The sequence below is a fragment of the Rhinolophus sinicus genome, linkage group LG04, assembly GCF_036562045.2.
Source record: "Rhinolophus sinicus isolate RSC01 linkage group LG04, ASM3656204v1, whole genome shotgun sequence".
NCBI lineage: Eukaryota > Metazoa > Chordata > Mammalia > Chiroptera > Rhinolophidae > Rhinolophus > Rhinolophus sinicus.
In genome coordinates, this window is record NC_133754.1 from 140814883 (window position 1) to 140831106 (window position 16224).

At 41.7% G+C, this 16224-nt stretch overlaps 1 protein-coding gene across 4 annotated transcripts in view; it reads right to left on the reverse strand.

The window, feature by feature from the left end:
• DOCK8 (dedicator of cytokinesis 8) overlaps positions 1–16224 on the reverse strand; it is a 192190-nt gene that overhangs the window by 12733 nt on the left and 163233 nt on the right. For all 4 annotated transcript variants that reach the window (XM_019730243.2, XM_019730266.2, XM_019730259.2 and 1 more), the window contains 8 exons: positions 15841–15941; positions 14900–15092; positions 10459–10602; positions 9100–9231; positions 8513–8647; positions 6988–7077; positions 3747–3983; positions 1187–1330 (listed from right to left, as the gene is read on the reverse strand). In XM_019730243.2, coding sequence (XP_019585802.1) covers positions 1187–1330; positions 3747–3983; positions 6988–7077; positions 8513–8647; positions 9100–9231; positions 10459–10602; positions 14900–15092; positions 15841–15941 — 1176 coding nt within the window. The remainder of the gene's footprint in view (positions 1–1186; positions 1331–3746; positions 3984–6987; positions 7078–8512; positions 8648–9099; positions 9232–10458; positions 10603–14899; positions 15093–15840; positions 15942–16224) is intronic.

The window sequence follows — 16224 nt, forward strand, 5'->3', positions numbered from 1 at the left end:
TGACCAAAACGAAAAAATCAAGGAGGGTCTTGAACTTCTCAGGAAACTGTGATTCCCAAGGAAGAGTCTGGATTTTTCAGAGAACACTCAGAAGAAGTACAAATGTATTTTCTTAACCAAATGCTACTAATAACAGGTTTCCATTATATACAAAGGTAATACCACTACATCAAAAGGTATGTGCTTTGAGTTGCTTTTCTAAAAATGAGGAGTGTCTTGATCCTTCCACTGATATTCACTTGTCCAGTTGCCCTTGACAGTGTCAAGCATGATTTTGTGTAACTGCAGGCCTGTCAGAGGAATGCAGAGTACATATATAGTCCGTGGTTGTGGGCTTATACAGTCTTCCATTTTCATCAAAGGATTGGGACTTAAAAAAGCAAAAGCTTCCTAATATTTTCTGATCTTGGAAATATAATAATCATTTCTCCTCTCTGCTATTTTTGCTTCCTTGATATTACATGGACACAAATTTTTTGCAGGGGAGCTCAATTGTGCTGAATGATGAAAGAGTCACGATACTCATTGAGTTTCTGTGTGGAGGTATGGACAAGAGTGGATCTAGATCTGAAATTAAGGAGGGCCACAGGACAGAGAGTACTAAGCTAGTATTTTCCTCCATCTGAGACTGGATTAGTTGCATGTTGAGCTTGGGAGGCAGGATTCTAATGGGTTTGAGAAGATCTACTCTGGTCTAAAGTGCCAAAGAAACCTAGTCCCAGGTCAAACCTGGTTAGCAAGGCTTCTGGCATGCTGACTTCATCTGGTAACTGACCCAGGGGTTGCATGTTCTATGCCCTTTCCCCCTTCTCCTGCAGGCATTCTTAGATTAGTCTTAAGCCCTGCAACACCTCTGCCTAAACTGGGCATGACTAAGCACTCTTCAACAGGACCCTAAGTCTGGATCGTATTGCCCGATCTGGTCCCGAGGGAAGACTTCTCTGAGAAAATGGTCCTCCTTAGATGGCCCACTCCTCTCCAGGATTTCTTTTCTACCTGGGTTTGTTCCATGAGCAGAAGAGTCCCCTCTAAATCCTCTAAACCTCACAAGTGTTCAGTCTAAACTTAGGAACATCATTTTTATGTTGCTCAGACTCCTCATCAACCTCAAGGAAGGAGGACGCAGACATGTAATAAAAATGAAAATAGCAAGAACCAGAGGAGCTGCAAACCAGCTTTTGCTGACCTGATTGACAGTAGCGCCCACGGAGCCCTGCAGCACCATCTGAAGCATCTTGGCATCAGGGGGCTCCTGGTGAACGGCAACTGCTAACTGCAGGGTCTTTTTCTTCATATCTTCGATGGCAACTTCGATCGGTGTCAAAACAAACTGAACATAAGACAAAAATGTAGGGAAGTCAGTGTCTGATCTTATAAGCCATGACAAATGAGGAGCTATGACAAAGAGGGAGACTGGTTTTGAAGAAGCAGCTAAGGAGGGTTTCAGAGTAATTTAAAGTAATCTGGACAGATTAAGAGGAAGGAAGTGCTTAACATTTCTTAAGTACTTATCATATTCCAGGAGCTTTACATACATTTATCATTTATTCCTTTAAACAACCTCCTTATTCTCTCCATTGGATAATCAAAGAGAGATTTGTAAAGTTAGGAAAGTGCCACAAAATGACACACGTCGTAAATAGGGAGGACAGAATTTGATCACAATAATGTCTACGTTCAAAATCCATGTTCTTTCTACACTGCTAGGTTTCCCTTCCCGTTATTGAACAAGTGACCTGGCTTATCGGGAAAGCGATTAGACGCACAGCATTCAAGATTTTCTTCCTCACCATAACACAAGATTGTGGCATCATGAGTGCCTTCTCCAACTTACCCTGAAGGCGAATTCCTAGGAAACAGAATTCTCTTAAGGCTCAATCTGCTAGTTGCTAAATTCTGCAGTTTTGGGGTATGGTTCTTCCCGAATGTTATGAGTGGAGCCATGTGCCCCTGAATTCATATACTAAAGTCCTAAGCCCCAGTACTTCAGAATGTGACCTTGAGATAGGGTCTTTATAGAGGTAACCAAGTTAAAAGGAAGTCATTAAGATGGGCCCTATCCCAGTATGACTTATATCTGATTAACAAGGGGAAATTTGGACACAAAGACATGCGTACGGGGAAGAGGGTGTGAAAAGACATAGGGAAGGTGGCATCTACAAGCCTAGGAGAGAGGCCGGGAACCAGTCCTTCCCTCACAGCTCTCAGAAGGAAACAATGCTGCAAATACCTTGAATTTTGACCAGTGGCTTCCAGAACTGGGAGACAATAAGTGTCTGTTGCTTAAGCTATCCAGTCTCTGGCACTTGGTTACAACAGCCCTAGGAAATCAATATACTGAGGTTGTCAGGGAACTACGGATGGCCGAGAAATACTGTAAGGATTCTTATTGGGACCATGAGTTTATTTTTACGCTATGCCTACGTGTCCCAGTGTGCAAAAGCCTGAAACAATAAGAAATACAGCAGATGCCTTCTACACTAACCTCTTCTTAACTGAGTCACTAGTTCAGATTTGCTTTGCCCTCTGGGAAACCTCTTCTCTGATGTGCTTGCTGAACACTTGAGCTCACAGGCTACTCTCCAGTGAGCTCAGTCACTTCTGCTCCTGCCCGATGAGGTGTATATTCACTACAATTCATCTGTGTTTGTTCACCAACTTGATTATGCTTGTTATACCTGTTATTTGAATGAGCTAATCTAATAATACACATACTGACGAACTATGGGTGTGGAAAGAAAGAGTTGTTTCTATGAAAACCAAGCTGAATGCTTGGGCAAGATGTTATGGAAGTGAGTTTTTATAAAGATCCCTGTCATATTAGGTGTGTACAAGACAACTATAAAAGGCTAGGGGCAAAAAAAAAAAATAAATCATAAAAACCCAGAAGGACTCTACTCTTATATTGTTTAGCAAGGATCTTCAAGCTCTCACTCAGCTTTACAGAAATCAAAACTGAAAAGTACAGACAGGTCCTCACGGGTGGGGTTCACAGAAGGAAGACCATGCTGGACTGTGACCAGCCCACCCCAAATCACAGAGAAGGCTTAGCCCGATACAAAATGAATGACAAATACACGTCCATGGATGTGTTTTAAAGTAAAACAAGATGTTGAAAGCATGTCTAATTGTTGAGCGATTCTGTGGCTTGAGATACTTTCTTGATCAGTCCCATGGATTAGAAGCTTCTGTATATAGAAGCAGAGAAGAGAAGGGGGTCCTCCTGTCATTGTGCAGATGAGGAAACTGAATGAAGGTAAGTGGCCTGTGCAGTGTCACAGGAGGAAGCTGGGACTGGAAGTCGGGTGGTGTCCTCGCTACATTGTACGGTGCCCTTCCTCCACCTTCACCACTAGCTCAGTGCGGCTGCTGGCTTGTCTTCCTGTCTCTCACAATTAACAACACAGCTCTGCCTTTTAAATAGATACAGATTTAATAGAAAGTGTTTTAAATTTAAATAGCTACATTGCATAGCAATTTACCATTAAAATGCTAAGTGTTGTAGTGATGCAAGCAGATTTATATTCAAGACAAACCTTTAAATATATAAACTACTTAAAGTAATACTATAAAACATGTAGCTGCCCAAATGGGCTTCCCTGGCACCGTGAGAAGAAGAGGACAACCACCACAATAATATTTCAAGTGTGTTCCTTTCTCGACTTCACTCCGGTCTGCCATGAAGGAGCAGGAAGGAGGTTTGTGTGTCATCCTGGGAGGAGCCCGTTCCCTGCGGGCGCCATTACCTCCTCCTTCTGGATGACGCTGATCCGAGTCTTGATGTAGGGGAAGGCGTGCATGGTGGTCAGGACCGTGTTCCGCCGGTACTGCTCGTGCAGCTCCCCCCGCGGCCGCCCCTCCAGGGTGAAGGGGGTGGTGTACATGAACCTTCGCAGATTGAAATTCTTCTCAAAGTAGGTTACCCTGTCTTTCATCTCGTACTCATCAAAGTAAGGCTCCACAAAAGTGATTTGTATGTAGGCCTGAGGGGGAAAAGGTAGGGGAAGGTGGAGATGAGTTATTCTGTAAACAACCACCCAGGACACAGGGGAAAGGCATGCTGGCACCAGCATAGCCGCACCAGCTCTCTGAGTTCACAACAGCCACAGAAGCTGAGCGCATCAGGTGAGACTTCAGCCATTGGCCATACTTCCTCTCCACCCCCACAGGACTGAGAGGCGGAGAGGGCCGTGTGTCTGGGTAAAGCCAGGCCCACAAGCCACCCTTCCTAACTGATCCAACTGAACGTTGCCAGGAACGTTCACAAACTGCTATTCAGAAGAGACAAACTTCCCTTTTGGGAACAGCCATGACCACTGCACTTTTGGTAGAATGGCTAAACTGAAGAAAATCGACAACACCAAGTGCTGACAAGGATGGAAAGTGGCTGGAACTTTCATACACTGATGGTGGGAATGCAAAATGGCACAGTCACTTTACAAAACAGGTTAGCAGTTTCTTACATAGTTAAATTATACTGACTATCCAACCCAACGATTCCTCTCTGGTGTGTGTACCTAAGAGAAATGAAAACTTATGTTCACACAAAAACCTATATGCAAATGTCGACAGCAGCATTATTCATAATATACAAAAATTGAAACAATCCAAATATCTCTTAAGTGGGGGATGGATAAACAAATGGTGGTACAGCCACACAACGGAATTCTACTCAGCAGTAAAAAAGAACAAACTACTACAACATGGACAAATCTCAAGTGCATTGTGTTAAGTGAAAGAAGCCAGACTAAAAAAGCTGTGTGATCCCATTTATTTACTGTAGGAATCCATTTATATGACGTTCTGGAAAAGGCAAAACTGCAGAGACAGAATATAGATCAGGGACTGTCGGGCTGAAAGTAGAGGGAAGGAATGGCTACAAAAGGGCATGCGGAAATACTGTGGGTAATGGCATTCTTTTGTATCTTGATTGGGTTGGTGGTTACATGAGTTTGTCAAAACTCATAGAACAGAAAAAGAGTGACTTTTACTGCATGTACCTCATTAAAAAGTATACACACACACACACACACACACACACACACATACACACAGTGAAGAAGGGCACTTATTAAGAAAAATTTCTCTAAAAAAAAAAAAGTGTAACGATGAACGTAGACTCTGCAACACCCACCCACTAAAATGGGTGGGTGAAGTCACTGATCTCGACTGTAAATCACTATTTAGTGGGATGAAATCTGGTTGTAATTCTGGGTTTAAATTCTTCTTTAAAACTCTCAGAACCTACTTTGGGGAAAAAGGAAAAAAAAAAAAAAGACATCTTGTGTCCAGGATGTCACTGGTGACTCTACATAGCATGTGTGCGGCGGGCACACAGCCAGCCCGAACTTTCAAAGACCTCAAACGTGTCTGTCGGAAGCTTAGCCCAGGTCTGACTAGTTAATGCTTCAAGCCTAGATGAGGGAATGTATCTTAAGTGAGCGAGTCTTCTGAAATATGTGGAAAAACAAACTTTTAAATTTGGCCAATTCCTCCCTACTTGCATCATCTTCTTAATATCCTGGAGGACAGAACTGAGAGAAAAGTTTGGACTCTTTATTTTACAGACCAGATGGCCACTGCCCCTCTGTCCCCAACCCTTAATAATACCTTGAACTTGCATTATTTCCAGTGGTTTAGAAAGCTCTCTCATGAACTTATCTGTCTATGAGGTGGGCTGAGCAGGCAGGCACCACTCTGTAGTGTAATAAAGACTATATCTAGTCTTTGTTTGCATTTCCTGGCACAGAGCTTCAAAAACCCTTGTAATTTCCTGAGTGTCTTTTTTTTAAATGAGGTGACTCTTGCATGGTGAGTCCCTAGGTAGCTTCAAGAATGGGGCTGATTATTCAAAAGACCAATCATATGATTAGAGGGTTGGGAGTTGGGGCCAGCCTGACCTCCAGGGAGGGGATGGGGGCTGGAGACTGAGTTTAATAATGTGGCTGATGATTTAATCCACGCCTACCTGGATTGGTTCCATTCTGGACACCAACGCTCGCTCAGTGGAGCTTCCTGGTTGGTGAACATACTTACCTGCAGGAAGGGGGACACGCCTGGATTCCACAGGGAGAGGGCATAGAAGCTTTGGGCTCCTTCCCCGACTTGCCCTGTGTACCCTTTATCATAAAACTGTCATCATCAGTACAGCACTTTTCTGAGTTCTGTGTCATTCTAGTGAATTATCTAACCTGAGGGAAGTGGGAACCCCAAATTTGTGGCCATGTGGCCAGAAGTGTGGGTAGTCTGGGGACCCCACGTGAGTCTGGTGTCTGAAATGAAGGCACTCTTGCGGACAGCTGAGTCTGTAACTTGTGGTGAGTGTCAGCACTGGGCTGCAATCCACCCATGTGGGGGTGAGGCAGGACACGCCCCCCACATGAGAAGCGAGGAAACTGAAATCTAAGCCCTTTGCACCACTCCCCCAACAACACAGTGACCCTGCAGTTGCCGGGCAGGAATACGCGCAGCTAAAGAAGGTTCCACTCTATGCTGCCAATGAAAAGGCTGCATCTTTCTAACACGTCGTAAATTGAGAGTTTCAAGTTTTATAGAAATGCAGTAAGGAGCAGTGATCAGAGCACGGTTTTGAGGATAACGGACCCTGAGTTCCAGTACTGGCTTCAGCACTCACATGATCATGGAAAGTTGCTGAACCTTTCCATACCTCAGTTTTCTCATCTGTAAAATAGAAATAATAGCACCTACTTCAAAGGGCTGCTGGAGGATGAAATGAAGTGGTGTATATGAAGGTGCTAATGCAGTGCCAGGCACACAGTTGGTCTCTAATAAGTGGTAGCTCTTATGATTCCTGCCTTTGAGTATGGTTTCTTTAAAATCTAACTAAATAGTAGTTGAACCCTAGACAGAAAAGTTCGGCTGCATTGACATGATTTGGAGAGCTCAACACAAAGGTCACTTTATGTTCTTGGGCTAGAACAAAGGGAATCAAAGCCTGATGGTTATATTTTGCAAATTTCCTCATACCTTGTTAGGATCCAGCTTGGTTTTGTCCACAGGGGCAGAGTCTTTGATCACTTCCACAAATTCTGCACCAAAACATTGACTATAAAATCCCTAGGCAAGAGAAACCGACAGATTATAAAAGTTATTTCAATGTAATGCAACCTTTTGTCTTTCAGAAGTGGAAAACGTTTGGAATAAGTGTAGGGGAGAGTTTGCTTGTTGATTACTGAAAGTCCCTCTGATCTAATAAGGCAAGTTCGACACCTCCTGAGACAAAAATAAAAATACAAGAAAGTCCAGCATTGCAAACTGATACGTGTATCCCTACAGTATGAATGATTCATCTCTATTCCAACCAGAGTCATCATATTTCCTGAAGCAGCACCAGGGGTATGGCACTATTCACTTCTTGCCTTTTGTACCCTAGGAACTTGGAGGTCACCAGGCTTTCTGTAATGTGACAAAGCACAGTGCACAAGAAGACACAACATGCCCTTCTAGTCCTAAATTGGGAAAACACATGAAAAAGCCAAGTGTCCTGGGGATTGCTAGCTCTCCTTCTCATGAGCTCAATGACTGGGTGAGTCACCCAGCCACTCTAGGCCATGGCTTCTCTGAGTCAAGTAAGGATTAAAATCCCTTGTCTTAACTGGCATGGATAGATAGTAAAAGAAGAAACTTGGCAACAAAAATGTTTTAGGTTTTACAGCCTTAAAAGGGCGTAAACTCAAAGCAATAGCAAGAAAGTATAAGGAGCGAAGCTCTGCTTAATTGGTGTCAGCAGCTCAGGGGACCCCAGTTATTCACCCTGAGAGGGTTTTGTTTTGGGGGTTCCGCTTGACTTTCCTCTTGAGCTCTTAGTGTTTGGCCCTTTCAAAGTCTGCTTTCTTTTTTCTCACCTTTCTCTATGTTGTTTCCCTTTGTCTCAAGCCTTTTGTCGGGGAACATGCTACTCTTTTCTTAAATAGCAGGTTGGACTTGGGACTGCCAGCCCAGGGGTTGGGACCCTGACTCTAATTATCCAAAGCAGGGTGCTCCTTGGATCAGCAGTAAGAGCTCGCTGTGCCACAGCCCAGGTGTGGCTACTGTGAGAATCTCTCTGCCAGAAGTGGGATGTGTTATCCAGTGACACCGAAAGGCTGGCCACAGCATTTTCTAGGTGTAAGTCAGTAACCTGGTCAGATTACTTCAAAGTCAAGGTAATAACCTTCAACCTGAAGAACTATTACTAAAATTTGAAAACAAGAAAGCATATGACATTGATTGAATTTTGGATAGTCTTAAAAATGATATTCACCACATAAATCTACAAACTCTGACAAGAATACCTAGAATCTTAGAAGAAAACAATCCAAACCCTGCTTTACCTCAAGATCTCACCTAATACATTCATATTATACATGCAATATGGAAAAATTTATATATATATATATATATATATATATATATATATATATATCAATGATGAATCCATGATCCTTTGGATTTTTTGTAACTTGTTTTTGTCAAGTATACAATGTCAAGCACGCAGAGTCACTTTTCTTACCTCTAGTCTGTGAGAGATCTCAGGAAGCTTGGTAATTGCAGGCTCTTTGTAAACAAATTCTTGCTCATCCAAATCCCCAAACTTGGATCCATAAAAACCAACTCGGAAGTAGGTTCCAAACATTCTCTTATGACCCTGATGAGCAACAGAAGAAAACCTCTCCTTAGTTATATAATTCATGAGGATCCATTGTGTTGCAAAGGATAGGAGTCTTGCTGTTTGTAAAGCATTTTATCCCTATAGCGAACATAAACAGAAATCACTCCCTTAAAAAATTCAATGTTTATGGAATAAACTTTTGAAATAATAACAAAAGAGATCCCATGAAAGATTTGTAGGACTTCCTTTAAGTGAGTTTAAAAGATTTTCACATTTCCTGGTTGGAACGTAATTGAAGCTACCTTCTTTCACACTCTGAATTCTGGGCCTCTCCTCTATGCCCAGCCCTTTCCATTTGGTAGGTGAGAGCTACAGTGATGATATGCTCAAGTAAATCACTCCCTGCAGAGGAACGGGGGCTAAGCATCTCTGGGACAGCGTCATCTGCTGCCAGGTAACAGGACCTGTTGGCCAGGGTCCCCAGCTACCTTGCTAATGATGCTGTCAAAAGCCTTCTGCAGCTTGTCATGAGTGGAAGTCAGCTTCCGGAAGTCTCGATGTGCTTCCAGGATGGGGATGACCAGCTTGTAGACCTCGTTAACCGTCTCATACAATCCTCCCTTGGAAAGAGAAGAAAATCAGAGAGAATTTAACCTCTGGAAACTTCAAAAGAGAAAGCAGAGTTCAGTATGCACTGGAGAATGGGTTTATTATTGGCACCACAATAGTTTAGAGAGCAGGAGGGCCGTCTGAGCATCTTTGCGCGATTGCAGCACTCGAACTAGACACATGCTAAATGGTTCTGTATGATGATGTTCACAGAGGAAAAACGGGACAGGAAATTGGCGACAGAGAATAAGAGCAATTCTAGAAGGCAGCTTTAGCATTTTTAAATGGCATCAGGGGTCCCCTGTTGCCAGATGTTCAATGTATTCCTGAAAGGTGTTAGGATTCTAATGGTTCATTTTAGTGAATTTTGGGGAAAAGAGGAATTTATTGGACTTTTCCTGAATCCTGAAAAGGAAAGCAGGAAAAAAAGGAAGATGGTGAATAATTAAAATACATAGAGGTTGTAGGGTGGAAACTTGCAATTGAAAAGTAAAAAAGAAAGAAAAATACAAGGATGAAAACAAAATTGGACCAGCCTAATACAGTGAAATATTAAATATTTATTGGCCTAAATTTTGAGGGAGGTGAGAGGTTAATAAAATGAAAATGGACAAGAGACTTTCTCTCCTACCCTGAATCTCAATGACTTAATCTACGTATATTTTCTCTAATTAGGAGTGTTTAGACCCAGATTAGTTTAATGAGGGGGAGTCTCAGTGGTTTCTGCTCCCACATTTCTCTGAGCAGGTCCTACTCTGTGACAGTCCTGAGGATGACTCCATTGTTAGGAAGGAAGACACTGCTTATTTATTTCTTCCTTCTCCCCTCCCCTCCCCTCCCCTCCCCTCCCCTCCGCTCGCCTCAGTGGCTCCACCCCAATATTTTTCTCTAGGAGAGGGAAGATGAGGGAGTGAGAACATGCCTCATCATTTATTGCGTAACCCTGGGCAAGCCATTTCACCTCTCTGTGGCTTAGTTTCCACCCCTATTAAAAGGAATAATACTGTGAAACTGCTGCCCAGCCAATGAGCACGTAGTGAAAAACCAGACTTGCAGTGCTGAAAGGCTTTCTCATCTCCCTGGAGAGCTGATGCAATTTGCATCCATCAAAGTCCTCCTGGCCATCCCCTGCCCTGCATACCCCTGCACGTGTCCCAGGAAGTGGGAATGGTATTCACAGCACTGGGAGTTCAGCCTGAACACAGAGACCAGGCCCTGGGACCGCTGTGCGCACTCACCGTGCTGAACAGCTCGGCAGCCTGCTCTAGGAGGCCCACCAGGCCGCTCTCGGTGAAGTACCTGCCAGAGCACACACCATCCTCATCAGGTGACAGAGTGTCATCAGAGACTGCAGACTCCTCCAGCACGTTGGAGGAAATATTCTGAAAGAGATCACAGTGTAAGCCCAGAGAACAGGGGACCGGCCTAACAAATGGCACCACAGGAGCCCCAAATGTAGTCATGAGGAAGCCACGCTCAAAGATCCCCAGCAAGCCTGTGATTGTACAGGCCTGTCATTCCACCAGGTAGAGGCTCTGGCTGCCTTTCATTCTGAAAGGACACACTGAGCATCTGGTCTTCAAAACTCATGCATTTTTTTCTTTTTAACTATGAGGAGATATATCAAGGATACTTGCCTCAATGTAACAACAGTTGAATTACTTTAGTGAAATGACCCTAAGGGACATCCAGCTGGGGTCCCTTGGTCCATGGTTTTCAAAAGGCCAAGACCAAATAACAGTTGACTAGACTCCTTGTTTCACCAGCCGAGTGAACCTCACTTTCGCTTTTTTTTTTCCCCCCTGAAGAACATTGCTATTACTAACTTGACTTGTAGGTGAATAGCGATCATATTATAGGACAACAGTAAATGAGACTGTCTTCTTTACGGAAAGTTTTATGGTGATGTAGCAGTTAATCTTTTCTTTCCCAAACATTTTCTTCCTTTCTACATACTTTTCCTTTATATAAACTACAGAATTTAAAGTCTCTAGTAGAGAATACAGTGACCAAGGCCAGGGCTAGGGTGAACCCAGGGCACAAAATTTAGGGAAGCACTTACTCTCAGGGATGTGTAAGTGTTGACTGTGAACTTGACCCTGAGAGTCAGTGCTTCCTTAAATTCTGAGGCTTTATGTGCCTCACCTGCCTCACCCCAGCTCCAGCGCTGGTAGTAACTCTCATACTCTTGACAGACCAAGAGTCATTTTCTTCAACCTGTCTCACAGCTGTGAAAGAAATGTATATGGGAATGGGAAATCTTTCTAGCCTAGCAATTACAAACAGGTAGCACACATGCCATTCCTTCCTATGCTTGCACTCATGGAAGGTATAACTAATCAATTATAGGACTCTTTCCCCTGAAGCTTGGATACAGTCTAAAAATTCTTCTCAGCATAGTACTCCAGTCAATCACTATCAATGGACCAGAGTTGGTTTTTGAAGTAAAATCTGTTGGCCTCATTGCTTGGCTAGCAAGACCAAGTGAGTCAACCTTAGTAATCAAGGAGAAGAGAGTTGTCACAGTCCTATATCTTCACATCTAATACTGTAATGTAGTTTTAGGAATACAGAAGCTTTTGTGGCCAGTCTTTCTTCCAAACGTGGCCTTGCTATAATGATGTTTCTGAACTGAAGATAAAAAAGGTCCCAGAGATTCAGCTGAAAGAATCTAATAACCCACCAAAACAAATACTATTAGAATTGTATGCAATTTTCCTATATGTAGAGGAAGAGATTTGAAGTTATGTAGCTTTATTAGCTGTAGTCAGAGAAAAAAGATTCTGGGCAGACTTTCCTGGCTTCAGAATTAGGACGTAAAAGAAACACCAGTATCTGAGAATGTATCTATATCTACATTTGTGGAATAAATATTGTACTCTGGGGCACAGAATTTCAATGATCTCAGCTCCTTGGAATTCAGTGGTCTCAAAGTTATTTTTCTTGCATGGATTTATTTAGCTCCAGTTCATAATTCTTTTCCCAAAATTCAATTTTATTGGAGCAGGAAAAGGTTGAAAACTAAAGCACAGAGTATTTAAGAAATCAACACTGGACATCTGTTGTTGATGCTGCCAGAATTCCTTTATCTTTCTATAAAGTAAAGCCTCCTGGGGAACCAATCATAACTCCAGGTGTGGATCTCAACTCTGGCCCTGCCAATTCCATTTCGCATTCCATTTCTCTGGCTATTATGATTGGTTCAGACATGAGAACATTACCTCATCAAAACCAATAGGATGCTCTGAGACTTTCTCAGCAACTGCTAGAAAAGAGGCATCTTTCTATTCTCCAGGACTTGAACCTGGGATGGTGTAAACCTAAATATTTCTCAACAAGTGTGGGAAATCTGTGAAGAATAAAGCCAACATAACAGAAAGCAGAGACAGAAAGTGTCGACACTGAGGTCTGATGACATTGTTTGGGCCCTTAGGTCCAGTGTGGCAGGTGTTACTCCAGGCTCACCTTCCTCATGTAAGCTGATAAATTCCATTGTTACCTACGGTCACTCTGGGTTAGGTGTTCTGTCGCTTGCAAGCATACATTTCCAAACGGATTTGGTATGTCTCATTTGAGAGAAAAGAGAATTGGCTCTTAAGTATCAACATAATTTGGCTTCTCTTTTGTAGCTGAGGACACCTAACTCACCACGTTCTGTGGATCATGAAGACCGCCCACTCACAGTTCCTTTTGTCTTCCCTTTCGCCTTCCTTATCCTTCTGAGCTTTCCTTTCTGGGTCACATTATAAACACTCACCACATCTCGTGCCTCTTTATTACAGCATTTATCATGATTATAATTGAATAAGGAGTGAAATAGTTATATGACGTTGTAGAATGTAAAATTCATGAGGACAGAATAGGTGCTTAATAAATATCATCTAGAAGAGTGAATAAATGGATAAAGACATATGAAAAAACAGAACTATATGCACCCTCATATAGGGACAATGTGGAGGCTTTCTGTTGGTTTAGAATAATTGTTCTGTCTCATGTTGGCATGACTCAGTATAAGCCAATCAACTGAATTCTAGGTGATATTAGAATTGTAAGACTTACTAAACATGGAAGACAATAACAAAATGTCATTAATTATTTAAGTGATAATCTCAAATAAAATATAATAACTGGGAAAAAGGCATAAAAGAATAACAACAAATAGTTCGGTTCATGCAACAAGAAAAAGGATGATACAATTCAACATTAAGTGATAAACCTAAAGATTTTCTGGGAATTGAAAGACTAGCACTTATAATATTCATCTTTGATAATACCAAATGGCCAAAATAAGTCTGATGAAAGAAGCAGATGCACCTAAAATGATCTTTTTTAACTTTCTTTACTTTTATGTGATTCAAAACCAATGTGATCTTTTTATGCTTTTTGGATGAGAATTTAATTTTTGGCTTAGATTACAAATATTTCTGAGCTGAAAACAAAATATATTTGCTGAGACTAAAAGATAGAATAGATATTTTTGTTATTGGAGACCATAAGAAAAGAGGAGTTAATAATATGAGGCGACCCCGCTTGGCAGGTGAACAATGTTCTAGGAAATCAGAAGCTCTTGGCTCCACCAGCAATAGTTTCAGTGACTTGTTTTCTAAGCCTGTGAAAGTCAGTTTGAATTGTCCTCTCCTTCTGGTTCACACAGCATCACAACATTGTATTGAAGAACAATAATAAGAAAAAGCCTTTTATAAAATCGGCCATGTAAATTCAAACAAGAATAATACAGACACTTGTAAATGACTTTGTGAGTCTGGCTTGAAAAGGGCTCGATTACTGTACTATATTATTCATGGTTTCAGGGTTGGTCATTTTTACAGATTATGTCTCTTTTAAAAAAGTACTCATAACACTTTTGTTTTCTCTAAAGATTACACTAAACTATTTAGCAAAAACAGTCTAAGTGGCCACTGAGCTTCCTACTGAGCCTGAACCAATATTCAGGGCTGGAAAACAATTTCCCTTTGCTAACTATGGGTAATATTCAGCTTATCCTAAGAAAGTATTGATTCAGCCCCTTTGCCCCTTTCCCTTTGGTTCTTTCTTGATTTTTGGATTAGAGAGTGGGATACTACAGAGCTGTGGAGTGTAATCCAGGGAATGGGCCAAGAGGAATATCATTTCTCCAATGTTTGGAAAATACTCTCACGGTTGTCAGTATACTGTGTCAACTACGGGTCTTTGAGAAATCACTCTCTCAGTTTCTTTATCATGAATTGGGAGTAATAACATCTTCCCTATCTGTCTGCTTCACTGGCTGATGGGGAGGGCAAATGAAATCACAGATGTGAAAGTGCTTGGGAATGTCTAAAGTGCCTATTGACTCTACATTTATTACGAACAATAATTAAAAAAAAAAACCCAAACCAAGATGATGCAATTAGAAGAGGCGAATATGATACACTCAAGCAGGTTTTTCAACGTGGGCACTATTGACATTTGGGGCCAGATAATTCTTTGTGGTGGGAGCTGCGCTATGCATTGCAGAATGAAAGTTTAGCAGTGTCCCTGACTTATACCTATTAGATGCCAGTAAATCACCACCCCACACCCAGTTGTAACATCCAAAAGTGTCTCCATACGTTGTCAAATGCACTCTGGACTGGGGGGGCAAAACTGCCCCCACTTAAGAACCATTGCTCTAAAGGAAAAGCTAAACTCGCTCCTCACCTGAAAGCTGACGCTGCCCACAGGCAGGTAGCTGTGATCCTCCAGCATGCTCAGATACTCAGCCACTAAGGCAGCCGCGTGCACCAGGCACATGGCGGCCTCTGTGTAGCACTTCTTCTTGGTGTGTTTCTCCGCCATGTTCTGGAGCCAGGTCAGCCGCAGATCAGGAGATGTCTGGTAACTCTTGGCAATTCTGAGGACCGAGTGAGAAAGTGTCAAGGACAACTGGTTAATCACACTGATTTTCTACTGTGTATGGCTACTTTTTCTGCTAAGAATTTTGTTTTCCCAAGAGTTTTGCCTACATGTTTAGAATATGAGAGAAAGGGCCAATGTTTATCAGGCCAGATGTTTTTATTCCATGTCCAAGGTGTTCTAGATCCCAAGAAATAGCATTTAATTAAAACTTTATGGGAAAATAAAGACTTGATAAAATGATATCTATTTTAATGGATCTCTAGCAATTTTCTCTCTTTTCTTTCTTTTCGAAGTAAAAGAACACAAAAGCACTACCTTATTTCATATCAGAATAATTTTTTCCTGTGCAACTAGTTTCTCCTGAACAAGGACGGCATGGCAAAGTTTTAAACTAGAGTAAAATATGATTTTTAAATAAAACTGTACATGTATATCTGAATATAATTGTAAAAAATCATATAGGAAATAATTCATGTAACAGTTGATAGTTATTTTCTTTCATTCTACAGTAAGTAGAAGATAGTGTTATAAAATAGGTACCTTCTTTTAAATTAGAGCGATCTTTCTGATAACTTGTACATGAATGAACTCACTCTAAATGATTAATTTCTATATACAGTTTTGGATGTCATCCAAAACAGTGTGCCCACATGGCTTCTAGTAATTACATTAATAAGAACTCCACAATGACAAACTCTAGATGCTCAAGTGACATCCTTTTGATTTTATCAAGAAAAGTTTACCTGTACATGAGATCCATAAGCATCTCAGGATCTTCCTGAAATTCCCTCATTTTGACCGTGTCATATAAGATGCTATTCAGATTGTAGAGAAGTTCCTCCACCTGCAAAAAGTATACACCCTCAAATAATCTTGGCTTTATAGTCCATGGTAATGAGTTAGGATTGCACTGAAAGCGAAATGGGCAGGAATGAACAGGCTTCTTTAAGAGAGTAGAGATTGCGGGTAGAGGGGAATCTAGGCTGGATCCTCTGCAGCCTTCATCTTCCCAGGTCCAGGTGCTTCTGAGGCCCAGAAGGAAGGCGGCCCTTGGGAGACATGAATTATCCCTGAATCCTTATACTACTTTCTCTCTTGATTACCTTTTTGTTTAAATTAGTTTAAAC